General features: G+C 40.8%; 1 protein-coding gene across 1 annotated transcript in view; it reads left to right on the top strand.

Moving 5' to 3' along the window:
- Window positions 1-10,672, top strand: part of LOC140236740 (pikachurin-like) — a 151,718-nt gene extending 141,046 nt beyond the window's left edge. The window contains exons 9-14 of the mRNA XM_072316667.1: window positions 5,487-5,715; window positions 6,955-7,135; window positions 7,886-7,964; window positions 8,483-8,626; window positions 9,548-9,738; window positions 10,249-10,672. Of these exons, the coding sequence (XP_072172768.1) occupies window positions 5,487-5,715; window positions 6,955-7,135; window positions 7,886-7,964; window positions 8,483-8,626; window positions 9,548-9,738; window positions 10,249-10,397 (973 nt within the window). The 3' untranslated portion in view covers window positions 10,398-10,672. The remainder of the gene's footprint in view (window positions 1-5,486; window positions 5,716-6,954; window positions 7,136-7,885; window positions 7,965-8,482; window positions 8,627-9,547; window positions 9,739-10,248) is intronic.
- Window positions 10,673-14,528: the final 3,856 nt, after the last annotated feature.

The raw sequence follows: 14,528 nt of genomic DNA on the forward strand, positions 1-14,528 counted from the left end.
CCTTCCCAATTCCCTATAGCTACACACACATAGGAGCCTGGGTTGCAGCTCCTCAGCTCTTCATCCTTCTGCAAGGAGCTCTTGGTATCTTCTGTCTACTCTCACACACTCTCTTATAACTGGGCACTCTCAACCTCACTTGCATACACACACACAAAAGATTTTGCATCCTACCCAATTAAACCCACCTGTCTGAACTATGCTAAAACCCTGGGCTATGTGTTATTGACCCGCTAGTCAGACTGGTACCTTATCCTATTCCTTATAGTAGTCCCTATCTAATGTGTTCAAAATAAAGCTAAGATGTGAGCATGCATGATCCTAATGCAAATGAGAGGAGGGGGGGGGGGGGGGTAAACTGGTCGCATTGTGACATATCTCCCCCTCCTTCAAGAAATTTTTATAATTTCAAAAAGGGGAGAAACATTAGTAAATTAGAACATAATAAAATCATTAGTTTGTGTTAGCGGAGAGGCTTTCTCCTGTCAAATACACATTGGGGTGGAAATTCAGCGTCAATATATCTGAAAGAAAAAAGAGAAAAGATCTCCCTGATTTGGAGACAGTCCCCAAATTCAGGTTTCAGGGATCCTGCTGAGATGATCAGCGATGATCCGAGATATCCTGAGGTACTCTGAGATAATCTGGGGTAATGAGTATGGCTTATTCTTGGTTGGTCCTTCGCTCGGTTGTCTGATGTCGCGCTTTCCAAGGGTTGTCATTCGGGGGATGTCGGTCAGGACGTCCTTATTCTCGTCCAGTACAGGTTTGATAGTTCCACGCCGACTTTTATCTGGATTGGGACTGGTCTGCGCTTTATGGGGAGATTCAGTGGGAGTTGATGTTGGTTGATGAAGCAGATTGCTCCGTGATGTAGGCTGGTCCTTCAAGTCGAGGGCAGCCCTTCTAAACGGCTCATCGATGAGGGGTTTTGATCCTAGGGGCACCTTTGTCGCTTTACCTTTTGGAGCGGTTCGCTGACATGGCCCACACGAACGGCAGTACCGTCCCACATCGGCATGCATCCCAGGCCAAAAGAAGTTGGACTGAATCCGGTCACAGGTCTTCTTGTTTCCCAGATGACCTCCAAAAATGGATTCGTGTGCCAGCTTCATGACCTGATTCCGAAACTTTGATGGCACAACGACTTGCATCACCACATCTGATCCTGGGGTTACGTCAAGGAATTTCCTGTAGAGCACATTGCTCTTGTACACGAACGACGTAGTGTTGCCTTGCTTTGTCACACGTTGATCCCCGAGTTCCGCAAGGTTTCTCGGCGCTTTCAACGACTCATCCTCATGCTGAGCCTTTATCAAGTCCTCCACGGACACCATGCTTTCCAGTGGTTCGGGCACTGAGAGGGCGGGGTGCACATGTCTCGCTTGCCTCTGCTGTCCTCTGGTTTCCACTGCACTGGCCTGATGACTTTCTGGCTCCCATTTCTCATCTGGATTCGTTGGTTCGCGGACTCCATTCACATTTCCGAGGATGAGATCATAAACAGGCGAATCCATACACAACGCTTCAAGTGTGCCCGTTAGGTAGGGTGTGTCTACCTCAACAATTGCGACGGGGTACGTCCTCGCTGTTCCATCGATCAACACACAGGTCCTCTGCTCACCAGTGAATTGCTCCTCTAACACGAGGTTGCGTCGCACAACAACGGTTGAACAACCCGAGTCGCGAAGTACCTCCACACGCCGCCTATTCACCATGCCTTGGCACACTGGCATAGCATCTCCGCGTGTTCCACACGCAGCCGCTGACAGTACCGGAAGTGTGCCACCGGTTGCCAATTTCACTGTAGCTCCATCATCAGTGAGATTCTCCATCCCGGTAGGTGTTGGATTCACAATCAAGCACATCCCAGTCTGTTCCGGTAAGTGGGTAATCTCACTGGATTCCTTGAGTGGGGGCTCAGCGGGTCCTGTGTCCTGGGGACGACCTGCTGCTGACTTGCCCTCAGTGAGACTCGCCCCCTTCTCCTGTCGACCTTTCTTATCTGGACAATTCCAAGAGGAGTGACCAAATTGAGAACAATTGAAACATTTCATTGACCTTTTCATGGGTGACTGAGATTGACCAGACTTTCCTCTAAATGGTACTGCTCCTGGGGAGGAATTAGGTTTGTTAGTACCACTGTTAGTTGTATTAGCAGTGTATGAACTGGATTGCTGGGCTCCACTAGAATGAATGGGCTTGTCTTTCATCCTCCTAATCCTAGGGTCCATGTGGGCATCCCGATACTGATCAGCAAGTGATAGAACCTCTGTCAGATTCCTAGGCTGACGTTCTTTGACAAACATCAGTAACTCCTTGCTACATGCATCAAATACTTGATCTTGGATCAACAAAGCTTTAAGTCCCTGAACATCATCATTGTATGGACTAAGCTCAATCCATCTATCCAAATACTTTTCGACTCGGGAAGCATACTGCACAAATGTTTCACCCTGGCGGAGTTTAGACTGCTTGAACTTTAACCTATAACCTTCTTGGGTGAGGTCATAACCTTTCAACAAGGACGATTTTACAATCTCATAGTCCTGCACCTGCTCTGATGTAAGCCTAGAGACAATGTCAAGGGCCTTACCAGATAACAAAGCTGACAGTGCTAGCGCCCAATCTTCCTTATCCCATCCAACACAGGATGCATGTCTTTCAAACCGACAAAGGTAACTATCTATGTCATCCTTTCCTTCTTGAAAAACGGGCAGAGGGGGAATGCTCGGTTTATTCCCAACCTTGGGCCTGTGTCCCATCCCATTAGCATTCCTCAATTCCTCTAGTTTGATTTGTTGGGCTATCAAGTCTGCTTGTTCTTTCCTAGCATCTGTCTCAGCTCGCCTAGTTTCTGCTCTCTCATCTCTGGCTTCCTTAATGCACTCATCAACATACTCCTTCAACTCACTGCCACTAAACCCAAATTCTTTTCCCTGTGCAATGAATTTATCACGCTCCATACTGTAAGGCACTGAGGATAAGTTTGCACACTTACCAAAATAAATTTCGCGCTGCACAGAATTGAAGTGAAGACAGGCACAGCTGATGAAGCCTCCTTTTCCCCACTTGACTCACTGTTACCATGCAGAATTACCTATACAGCATAGAATATAACATTGCATGAGAATTGCATATAACATGGGTATAGCATTGCATGAGAATTAATAACACATACAAAACTTGCTAACTACACCAAACTATATTTCAACCTAACCTATCAAAAGAAAAAGTCCCTTCGTGGTCGCCATTTATGTCAGCTCTTGGCCCTGAGTAGTCTGGCTGACGATAGATTAAGTCCTGTTACAGTGGTATAATGGTATAGATTATAAACTCCGAAGAAAGGCGGCGTTGCACAAATATATTCCGTGAAATAAATTGTTTATTATTGACGAAGCTCGGTGCTTTCCGGCTCGTCAAAATGAAATAAAAATCAAGTAGTACAAAAAATGAACAATTCAAAGGGTTACATAAACGAACAGTATTGCTGCAAAAATCACTGTCCTACCAAATCACATTGTGGCAGACATACACCCAATCATGGGATTTAAATAGTTAAATAGCACCTGGAAAGGGGGGGGGGGGGTGTGCGGATCGAGCTACCGAGTCCTTCAGTTCACTCGCGTGAAGTTCACAAAGTTGGAGTGTCCAAGGGTCTTACTCGCGGGAGAGCGGACGACGGGCAGGTGCGTCACACCGGAGGACGAAGACGGTGAGTAGGTCCGAAGACGGGGCTCCGAGACGAACGACGCCGACAGATGCCGAATGTCGACGAGTGTTTGGCGAGTGGCGTGATGCCGAGTGCCGGGGATGCTGCGTGCTGAATAGCAGCTCGGGATTGATGAGTGCAGAATGTCGCGTTATATAGCGATGCGGGCTGGACGTTTGTCGTGAGCTTGGTCGTGAGCTTGGTCGTGAGCTTTGTCGTGAGCTTTGTCGTGAGCTCAGCTCATAAGCCCAGCTCATCCCTGAAATAATTAAAATATCGGGTTAAGCAAATAAGGGGTAATTCTAGCGTTCATACCTTTAAACTTCCCTCTGCCATGTGTCTGCCACTTGTCTGCCACATTCATTTTAACAGCAAAAGGTTTATGCCTGTATATATAATTATAATCAATTCAATTACATACTTAACCATTACAACAAATCATCATATCAATTATACATATCATAGCTTCTATACATTGCAGCTTCATAGGCCAACATATAATTACTCGGTTAAAGCAATAATTTCCTCACATTCAAACCGCCTCTTCCTGTTATTATTCTCACTCAGAAATGATACATATATGCAACTCGAAATTACTGCGGACGGTGATAATAATACCTCTCAGAACATCAAGTAATTACGTGTAAACAAAATTAATGGTGGTAGCTCACCATAATATTCATTCCTTTTGCCTCACTATAACTTGGAACAAACCCTTATCAGTAATTGGGATGCAATAAACAACGCACATCTTTCTCAAATTACAACAGTTATCTTCTTTACGTTATAAATATCTTCCTTCTTGGAATTCAGTTTCTATACCAAATATATATAAAAACTAATTACACTTCTGCCTTCTGGATATTACAATTCTTCAGACTTACCAGAAGCAAAAAATTACTTTTACTCAAATAATGCAGGCAATTAACATTTTCCTCCACTTTGAGTTTAAGATACAAAATTACTTAACAAAATGCAATTAATATAACTACTTACAGTTCATGGAAGGGGTGAGTCGAGCTGGGGGAAGTTGGGGGCTTCTCCTGGCCTGTGCTGCCAAAAGTTGCGCTGAAATGGGCTCCTCCTGGCCTGTGCTGCCAGAAGTCACGCTGTCTGCAAATCTGTGGTTTTGCCAGCCATGCTAAGACCACCTTGCAAATTATAGGGCGTGCCTCAGCCTCAGTGCCTTCCCAATTCCCTATAGCTACACACACATAGGAGCCTGGGTTGCAGCTCCTCAGCTCTTCATCCTTCTGCAAGGAGCTCTTGGTATCTTCTGTCTACTCTCACACACTCTCTTATAACTGGGCACTCTCAACCTCACTTGCATACACACACACAAAAGATTTTGCATCCTACCCAATTAAACCCACCTGTCTGAACTATGCTAAAACCCTGGGCTATGTGTTATTGACCCGCTAGTCAGACTGGTACCTTATCCTATTCCTTATAGTAGTCCCTATCTAATGTGTTCAAAATAAAGCTAAGATGTGAGCATGCATGATCCTAATGCAAATGAGAGGAGGGGGGGGGGGGGTAAACTGGTCGCATTGTGACAATGGGTGACTAGCATTCAATGCATAGTGTCGACAAAAACTTGAGCTTGCATTTTATTTTTGCGAATCGTGGCTCCTCGCAAAATTCACAAAAGTTTCATGCACGCTCAAATTTCTATTTTTACAGTTATAAACCATATTTCATCTAGTATCTCACTATATGCAACCTTGTTATAACAAAGTACCACTGTATCTTTTACCTGTCTGTGATGGTGTAGGTCAACCCAGCCTATCTCCCTCCACGAGTGGCACATCATAGAGGTGTCGCGGACGGCCCGGGAGGGCTTCCTGAGGGTCGACAACCAGCCCACAGTGCAGGCCCAGGCACCAGGAGCGTTCACCCAGACCTCGTTCCAGACGCTCCTCTACGTTGGCGGCATCGACGACATCGACATCCTCTCCGAGGAGGTGGCCATCAAGAATTCCTTCAGCGGCGACATCCAAAGGGTGAGGATTACTGCCAGATGTCATTCCATGTTCAAATCAATTAATTTTCATATATGTGACTGCCTCACTCAAAACCCTTCAAAAAGTTGCAGATTAGAATTCTCTGTAATGGACCAAAACAGGCCTTTGGGTTAACTGACTCAAATTTGTAAAGTTTCTTGTCTTGTGCCTGGTAGAGTAACTCTTCTCTACCTACTGTCAAAATTTGAATTCTTAAAACAAAAGTGGAAACGGAGATATTGGCAGTTTTTCTTGATCATATTTTTTTTTCAGACAGGCGCTGTTTCACTCTGATTTTCGTTGATACTGGTGTGCAGTGACCCCAGTCTTTAAATTCTCATTTTTCCCTTTTCTGTGAAAGTGCACCTCAAAACAAACTCTCTGATTTCAATCACATTTTCCATGGGGTTAGGATGGTCTGATTTTAACAAGTTATATATCATTTTAAAGCTCAGAGCTTACTTTTTTAAACTAAAGTATGAAGAAAAGTAAATATTAATTTTGGCATACTTTTGTGGGTTTTGAGCTTGGCAGTCATACATGGAGTGAAATCAGACAAGCTGTCACCAATTTTCATTAATCCATTGAAAACTAGTCCCGAGTATACTCTGGCAGGTGTCTATGGGAAACAAGTGTTATATTGCAAAATCAGCTGGTCCTCAAGGGTTAAAACTTGGTAATTTATATCTTAAAGCTGTTCATATCATCAAAAACTGTCAATTATATAATTATGCAAATTATATGAAGATGATGATGCCATTGCCCCCACAAATCTCTTTTATATTGACTTGCTCCATTAAAACTTGGTGTGTGATTTTTAATGCTTTATCAAAGTTTCTGTCATTACATGAAATTGTGGAGCTGCGATTACGTGTCAAGGAGACAGTGTTCTAGTTGCTAGTTTATTTGTACTGTATTTATTGCGATTTATGTCAAGATAGAGAAAGTTTTGCAATGTCGCTGAAATCATTCTCTCCTTTAAAAGTGTATTGTTGTTGAATTATACATTGAATGGACTTGCAAACAGCACTTTCTCTGTCTAGAGTGCTTTGCAGGAAAGAGAAAAAAAAAAAGGAAAAATCACAAAGATATCTATTTGTCGCACAACATCGGATCATAGCAGAGATTGACTTGTGTATGAGTTGTACTGTAAGATTTGGAATCAATTCATATCTTTGTGTGGTGTTGAAAGAATATCCCTGCTCATGTTATCATACCCATACACTTATGGCCATACAGGTACTTGTGAACGACGCCCCCATCGACCTCATCTCCGAGGCAGTGGGCGGAGCCAACGTGGGTAACGCCCTCCATCCATGCCAGGGACAGCCTTGTATGAATGCTGGGGAATGTGTTCCCAAGCACGACAAGTACGAGTGCAACTGCCTGCTGGGTTTTGGAGGCGACAACTGTGAACACGGTAAATGTGCTAAATGCATCTAACAATTATCATAAGTATATTTCAGTGTGTGTTTCAGGTATCTTCTCTTTCTTTCTTTTGTTTTGTCTACCTATGAGTTGATTTATTTTTTTATTTGGTGCCAGTTTTCATTTTCTCAAAGTTGCACACCAGTTGGTACCCAGGAGGCCTGTAGAGTTTTCAGTGCTATTTGTCAGCACCCATGGTTCAAGGTAGTTTTAATCTTGTCCATGGATCCTGGATTGTGCAGATTTTGATTGCAAGAATACATGTAACACATTGCATACACCAAACAGATGTTCACTGATGGATTGTACAGGTGGCATTCCATATGGATCTATGCTCCGTAGGGGGTGGAGTGAGTGCACCTTCCGTGCAGTTTTGATTGCAGTAACAGAGGTATAAAAACGATTTGTATCAGGATTCCAGCACCTCATGGTTGACTAAGTATTACCATAAAAAAAAAAAACAACTGAACACAGGAATATAAGAAAGAACCAAGTCCGCTTGAGAGATTATTTTGAGAAAATAGAAAACAAAAACAAATAACAAATAATAATTTTTGATTGGAATATACATTTATACAGATTGAATAGTAAAGCATCGGTTTCAATGATTATCTATATATCTGCGTTTCTTCACAAGGGGTCTCCAAAGATGATTTAGCCAAAATGGGACTTGGGCCATTTCTATATTCAGGTATTCAACTGTCATTTTATGATCATTGTTGTTTTTACTACTCATTTACAGAGGTGGAACTGCCAGTGCCAGAACCAAAGTTTAATGGTAGGAGTTATCTCTGGTTTGCCAGCAATGAGATCACCTCCAGGTAATATATGATCTCCACCTTGACTTTTGTTCACTGAAAACAAAAATGGCAAGACAGCCAGATGCTTCTTGTTTGTTTGTTTTTTTCTTTCTCCCTCAGAGAAGATCAAACTTTGAGTCTAGAAAATACAACCATCCACGCCTGTATGAGGCCTTTCAACCCCCCCCCCCCAAAAAAAAAAAAAAAAAAAAAAAAAATCCCACGCCCAGTATAGAAGTTAACTATGTGTGAGTTTTCCATCTCCACAATGTATGTCAGCATTACATAAACAAAGATGCTGGCCTTTGCTAGCTGAAAAGTGCCTTATTAATTTTAGATGTCAGTGGACTAGTAGAAAGTGGCAAAATGTTTTCATGACAATTAGACCCAAACTGAAATTCATCTTAAAGGGGATGTTTAGAAGATGCAATCTGCAAATATTTGCCAGAAATGTATAACATTTAGGGATGGGACTACTATGACAGGAGTAAAATGTAGTCAAGGATGGGATGCTCAGTATTTCTCTTCATGACCAACAGGTTAACAGGAGAACGCAACATCTTCACCTTTGAGATCCGAGTCCAGGAGCCCAACGGGATGGTCCTGTGGGCGGGGCACTCCAGTATGACCTCTGGCAGTGACTTCATTGCAGTAGGAATGGAAAATGGCTTCCTTGTCCTCCGGTAAGTAGCAGCAATCTGGAAATAGTGGTTTGTGCTTAATCCAGCCTGAAACCACATACAGTCAAATCTTTTAATTTAATACTTGTGGCCACTAGAGGCAGGGTCTTTAACATCGCTTTTCTCTTGGGGTAGCTGCTATAGACAGGTAGCCACTAAGGTAGGATTTACTGAATTTTTTTGGGGGGTTGATGTTTAATGATGTATCTTTTTATTGTGACTTTTATCATTCATCGCTAGTAAATAATGAGGTCGAATCTTGTTTTTCATTGCAACTCCAGAATGGTCATTCACCATTTTTGTTTATTTTGGTTGTGGAATTATACCAAAAGCCTAAGCCTAATTGCTTAAGTCATACCTAATGCTTAGATTGGCAATGTGCGGTTTAGAAGGTTTAAGGTAATATTTCTATCCTTTCTATCAAAAATGGCAAATATTTGTGTAGATTTTTTCACATTTTTTTCATATTTGATGGATTTAAACAGATCCACCTCATTTTTCTCCCAACATTGTAAGATATTAAGTGAATATCAGAGGTGCCAGTATGAAGAAGACATTAAGATTTCTGCACAAACTTCCCAGGACCTGATGAATAAAATCAGTTTGTCACCTTGATAACTGTCTCCAATATTACATATGCACTCTGGTATTGATGCCATTTGTTCTATCCTGACCCCCCCCCCCCCCCCCCCTCTTTTTGTTTGTAAAATAATTGGGAAAAATCAAGAGGTATGACAATTAGTACCATTTTTAAAGATAGATATAAATAATCTAACAAAGGCTGTAAGAATTCCGTCAACATTTTGTTATTATGTTCTATTTGAAAGCAAGAGTTTCATGCTTGAAATTGATCGTAAGAGTCTTTGAAGAGAGTGATATGTATGTTCTAAGTAAGTTCAAATTATTATCACTTGTCCATTTTAGATTCAACTTGGGAGGAGGTGAGGCGGTGCTCAAGAGCAGGCGGCCGGTCAATGACGGAGATTGGCACGAGATTAGGATAGACCGGCTGGGCGTGGTGGGCATCATGGAGGTGGACAACGATGATGCGGTCACCGCGGAAACGGGCCAAGAGAGATTCAGACAACTCAACGTTAATGATGGATTATACTTAGGTTCGTAACCTGATTCTGTTTTTATCTATCTGTCTGTCATTATGAGTGAATGACTTTGAATAGGTTAGCATGCAAGAGTTACAACATTTGCTCTCAGCTTATTAGTAGCTCCTAGGTCTTTTTACTGCTTTTGAACAATGTTCTGATTATCTTGACTGTTTCTCCTCTTCACTTGCCTTTCTTGCAAACAAGGTGTATTTTTTTTCTTTCCCCCCCCCCCTTTCTGTACTTGTCTTTCTCCCTTCTGTTTTTGATCTGTCTCTTTTCAAGATGTACTCTACTTTAATTTTGCTTGTCCATACTGATTTGCAAGTTGGTTCACTTTAGCCACAATAAGTGTATCAAAAGTTGATCCAACTTGCAGAAATCAGAACCACCAGTTACCGTACTAAAATGTCAAGTTGATCATTATGATCAAGTGAATTTATGAAAACGTTGCCATCCTCGAATACACTTGTACAACATGATAATAGTAATCTCTCTCTGTCTGTGTCTGTTGGCTATTTACAGGTGGCATGCCTTCCATAGTGGATACGACAATGAACCGCTACACGACAGGATTGACGGGATGTGTGCGCAACTTTAAGGTCGGCCAGAGCCTGAACGTGTTCGGGTCCGATGAGCCGGACGACGGCAGGAACGTTGACCACTGCTCATAATCCCTGGCAGAGTGACTCGCCAGAGCGAAAAAGAGAGAGACTCTACTTCTGTTTCTTCCTTCACGGAGCAGGAAAAAAAAAAAAGAATGGAAGAATCAAGAGGGCCCCCTCTGTGGAGAGGATTCCCGATGCGGACACTTTCCCTCCTTCAACTGGACGTTGGTGTGACAGGCCAAGACAAGAGGTCACTCATTGCATCAACACACACAGTGGTTGAGCCACCTGATAATTGTTCCAGCTCTTCGTCAGACACGATCCTTGCCTATCTTTTTTTCTTTTTTTTTGAATGAATGAATGAATATGAAAACTTTTTTTATCATACCCTTAGCAGACATTCTCGGTTTCTTTATGTACGTGAAGCTGCACGGATATTACATATATCAGATGAGTCAATTCCCATCTAGCCACTGTAAAATAAAGATTTGGGGTTTGTCAGTCATGTCCTACATGGTTACAGGAGACATCCCTTGAAACTTCACTCAAAATCTAAATCTTTCCAGAGATCAGACCATTCTTTTTGGTCAGTCAGTTTAGGTAAGTATTATGAAATTATGAGTGTACAATTTCTCCGTTTGCCATACCTTCATTTATAAACTCGGTGGTGTTTTTACTGTGATTTGATTACCTGTTCAGTGTGTCATGTCCTGTGTCGCGTGATCCTTAAAATGAAGTAACTTGCAGTGTTTATGGGGAAAAAGATGAATGCAGCAAAGAAGATTACTCTATTGTTCATAATTGCACACAGCTGTCGTCTCTGGGACTAGTTTGCCAAGTTTGTATACTGTGTTGAGAAAGCTTGATAGCTTGTCCCACCAAAACATATGCCTTATAATTATATACTGGACAATAGGGAGCAGGCATCTGCTGGTTTGTAACATGATGCTTGTCACTGTGCCCTTTGTAAAATTGTCATCAACAGATTCAGGTATTTTATCATACAGAAGCAATGAAACTTTCTAAGAAGTGTCAGAAAATAGAAGGAAATAAAGAAATCATAAAATAGTAGGAAGAATGTGAAAAAAAGGTTGCTTACTCTCAGTATTCTCCCCAAATTAAGATGTTATTACAATATGACAGCAAAAAAAAGAAAGAAAAGAAAACCCATTCTTGATAATTTCATATCAAAAACATATTGCTTATTTCAAACTATTTCGAGCCAAATAATAAACAGAGAATCTTGGTATAATAGCCAGTGGCTTGTTATAAGCTCTGTAATCACCTGATGGTTTGCACTTTGTCCCCATAGGCTGAAGTACAAATATACAGGTATCGAGGATTACGCAAAGTAATGTACAAAACCAACAAACTGATAAAGACATTGGTATATCAAGACCTGGATATGTTAGTGCTCAAAGCACCCCCATATCTAACGACATACCTCCACTGATTCAGATCAGCATAATCTCTTCTCTTGATCATTTTCTTATGTTTTGGCTATACCAGTAGTGGGATCACCATGCCACATCTCAAAGGGTATTTCACGTAGTCTACAGGTTTTATTCGCACCTGTGATTGTTGTCTGGTTCATTGAAACCATCTGCTTGGGCAGTTCATCTGTAGAAATCTTTGAAGTTAGTAGTGTACCTCTACCTTAAAGTTAACCTACAGTGCTTGCTTTGAAAGAGCATGAAACTCAAATATACATAGCGGTACATGGACTGAGTGAATGCAGAAACATTAAAATACATCAGTAAAGTCCGAGAAAAACCAGACAGTTGGAGTTATGAATATTTAAAGTTTTGGTACCAGCTTGGCTAGATAAGAAGACTATGACAATTTGTGATGTCACAGTTGGACAAAGATATAAAGAAAAAAATATGAAACAATTCCACAAAATTTCACTCTTTATGAAAAGTACACATTCCTTCCACTTATTACTGACATGTATTAAGGATGATATTATTCCACCTGCCTTCTGAAAGTGGTAAGCCAAGTGCTCTTTCATTATGCTAGAAAAATTAAAATGTGTTGAATTCTCTTTAAATTTTCCTCATATTTTTGTCCGACATCACAAATTGTAGCTTTCTTATAAAGCCGTGTCAGTACTGAAACTTCAAAAATTCATAAATTTTGAATGGATTGTCTGATGTTCTCCACTAATATTTCTGCATTCACTCAATCCACATATATATTTGCGTTTCATTCCCCTTTAATCATGATGCAAATGGAATTCGAATGAAGATTTAGTAAGATGGAGGAAGAGATAGTGTAGCAATGGCATATATATAGAAATGATCGCAAATATCTTGTTGGGAGCCACAAACCACAATGTCTGACATCTCCACCCCTTCAGCACCGTCATCTTCTTGTGATATGAAATTGAATTGATCCACTCAAGCTGGTTATGCACATGCAACACGTCCGTGGCCACATTTGTTATTGATGACATGTTTTTTTCTCCCGATCCAAGGTTACTTCAGACATAATCCATGTCCCTTATGAACTAAAGCAGAGTTAATAGTATCGAATCATCGACTTATGGCGTGACAATCCATGTATATGTTTTGGAACTCCCATGGGTTAAAATGTTGTGGATATTAATGTTTCCTGTGTGCCAAAAGTTAACCCTTTTTATGCTAAGTTTGTAGACCTCCCAGAAATCACAAAACTCAACCAAATTGATCACAGGTTTAAAAATGTCAATCATGACGTAAGTCTGCTGCAGAAGTTTCTTTTGCTTATCATGTTATCTCTTTTCTTTTGAGTGTGTGTTCCTGGTTGTTGTAAAGGTCTGTAAATGCACCAGTACTATCCCAGCGGTACCATTTTGGTAGGGTTTGTTTTCTTCTCTTGCGCAATTGTCCAGCATTTAATCTTTTTCTCCTTAATCGTTTGGGTTTATTGTCCCCCTGTGTATAGCTGTCTCCACTGTGTGATACAAGGTACTTGCTTATCTACAGAGCTGTTGGCACACTGCATTACGTGCGCCACTTCACCATATTTTTTAATGTACAGCAAGGACGAGGAAGAGAACTGCACAGCAATAATGTATGATGTGTTTATGCGTAATGTGACACACATTCTTTGAAAGGTTTTTTGTTGTTGTATTTTCATATCACCCATTTATTATATTCATGCTGATATATATATTTACTCAACTCATATTTTGGTCCAGAATGGAATTGAAAAAAAAAAAATGGTATCTAAGATGTACATTGTGCATGTAGATATTTTGAGCAAAGGGGGAGCCCTTTGCTTTTGGGACTGCTGTAATCGACAGCGTCAAATTTTGTAATTTTGCCAACCAAAAGTCGTCATTACCTGATCTCTCTGTATATGTGCCTTTCAATCAACTATATCAGAATTGTACCATTGTTCGCTGTTGTATATTCATGCCACTGTTGCACAATTCTCGTGACAAAAGCTTTGAGCCTTTGCTTGTGTATGTTCAAAAGAAAAATTGTGTTATGCAGAATTTTTTTTAAAAGACTTGTTTTTAACTAACTTATTTGCATTGCAAAGAGTATGCATCCTGCATTATATAAGTGGTCGAAAAAAGAATTGCTAGGCTAGTCAGTGGTTGTTGCTATTTATTTGTGTACTGCTCTTAGTACAATAATCCCAGCAATTTAGTTAGAAACAAGTATGAAACAACAGTAAATGCACAGGGGCCTTTGATACATAGCTTACTACAATGAATTTGCTGCTGGCATCCCCTGTGTAGTAAAATGCGTTCTTATACTGTAGGTTGTTCTAATGATCCGGCACAAGGAAAATTAATTAATTGGTGTCGTAGCGTAGCACCAGTGATGTTGTTTTACTGCACTTGATGATGTTTGTATCTTTATGAATGCATATGCACATTGTCATTTGGCAAGTAATTATGTATGTGACTCCTTTAAAGTAGTCACGTCTTATGTCATTTGCAGAGTCAAATGAGTCCAATGTTTCTGTGCCAATTACTCATGTTTCTTTTTTTGACATGCAGAAGGTCATTTATCTCTTCCTGCGCATAAAATCTATCTACTTCTCTCCCCCAAAATAAAGCTCTCAATATGGACATCAGAGAAAACAAAAACAAAACAAAGAAAAGAACATGTTTGCACTTGCAGACCGTAAACTCATAATGCAAGAATTAAAAAGGCAAAACTTAGTAAGTTCTTATCTTGTCAAAGATTTTTAAGTTCTCAG

Source organism: Diadema setosum, chromosome 13 (assembly GCF_964275005.1).
Source record: "Diadema setosum chromosome 13, eeDiaSeto1, whole genome shotgun sequence".
NCBI lineage: Eukaryota > Metazoa > Echinodermata > Echinoidea > Diadematoida > Diadematidae > Diadema > Diadema setosum.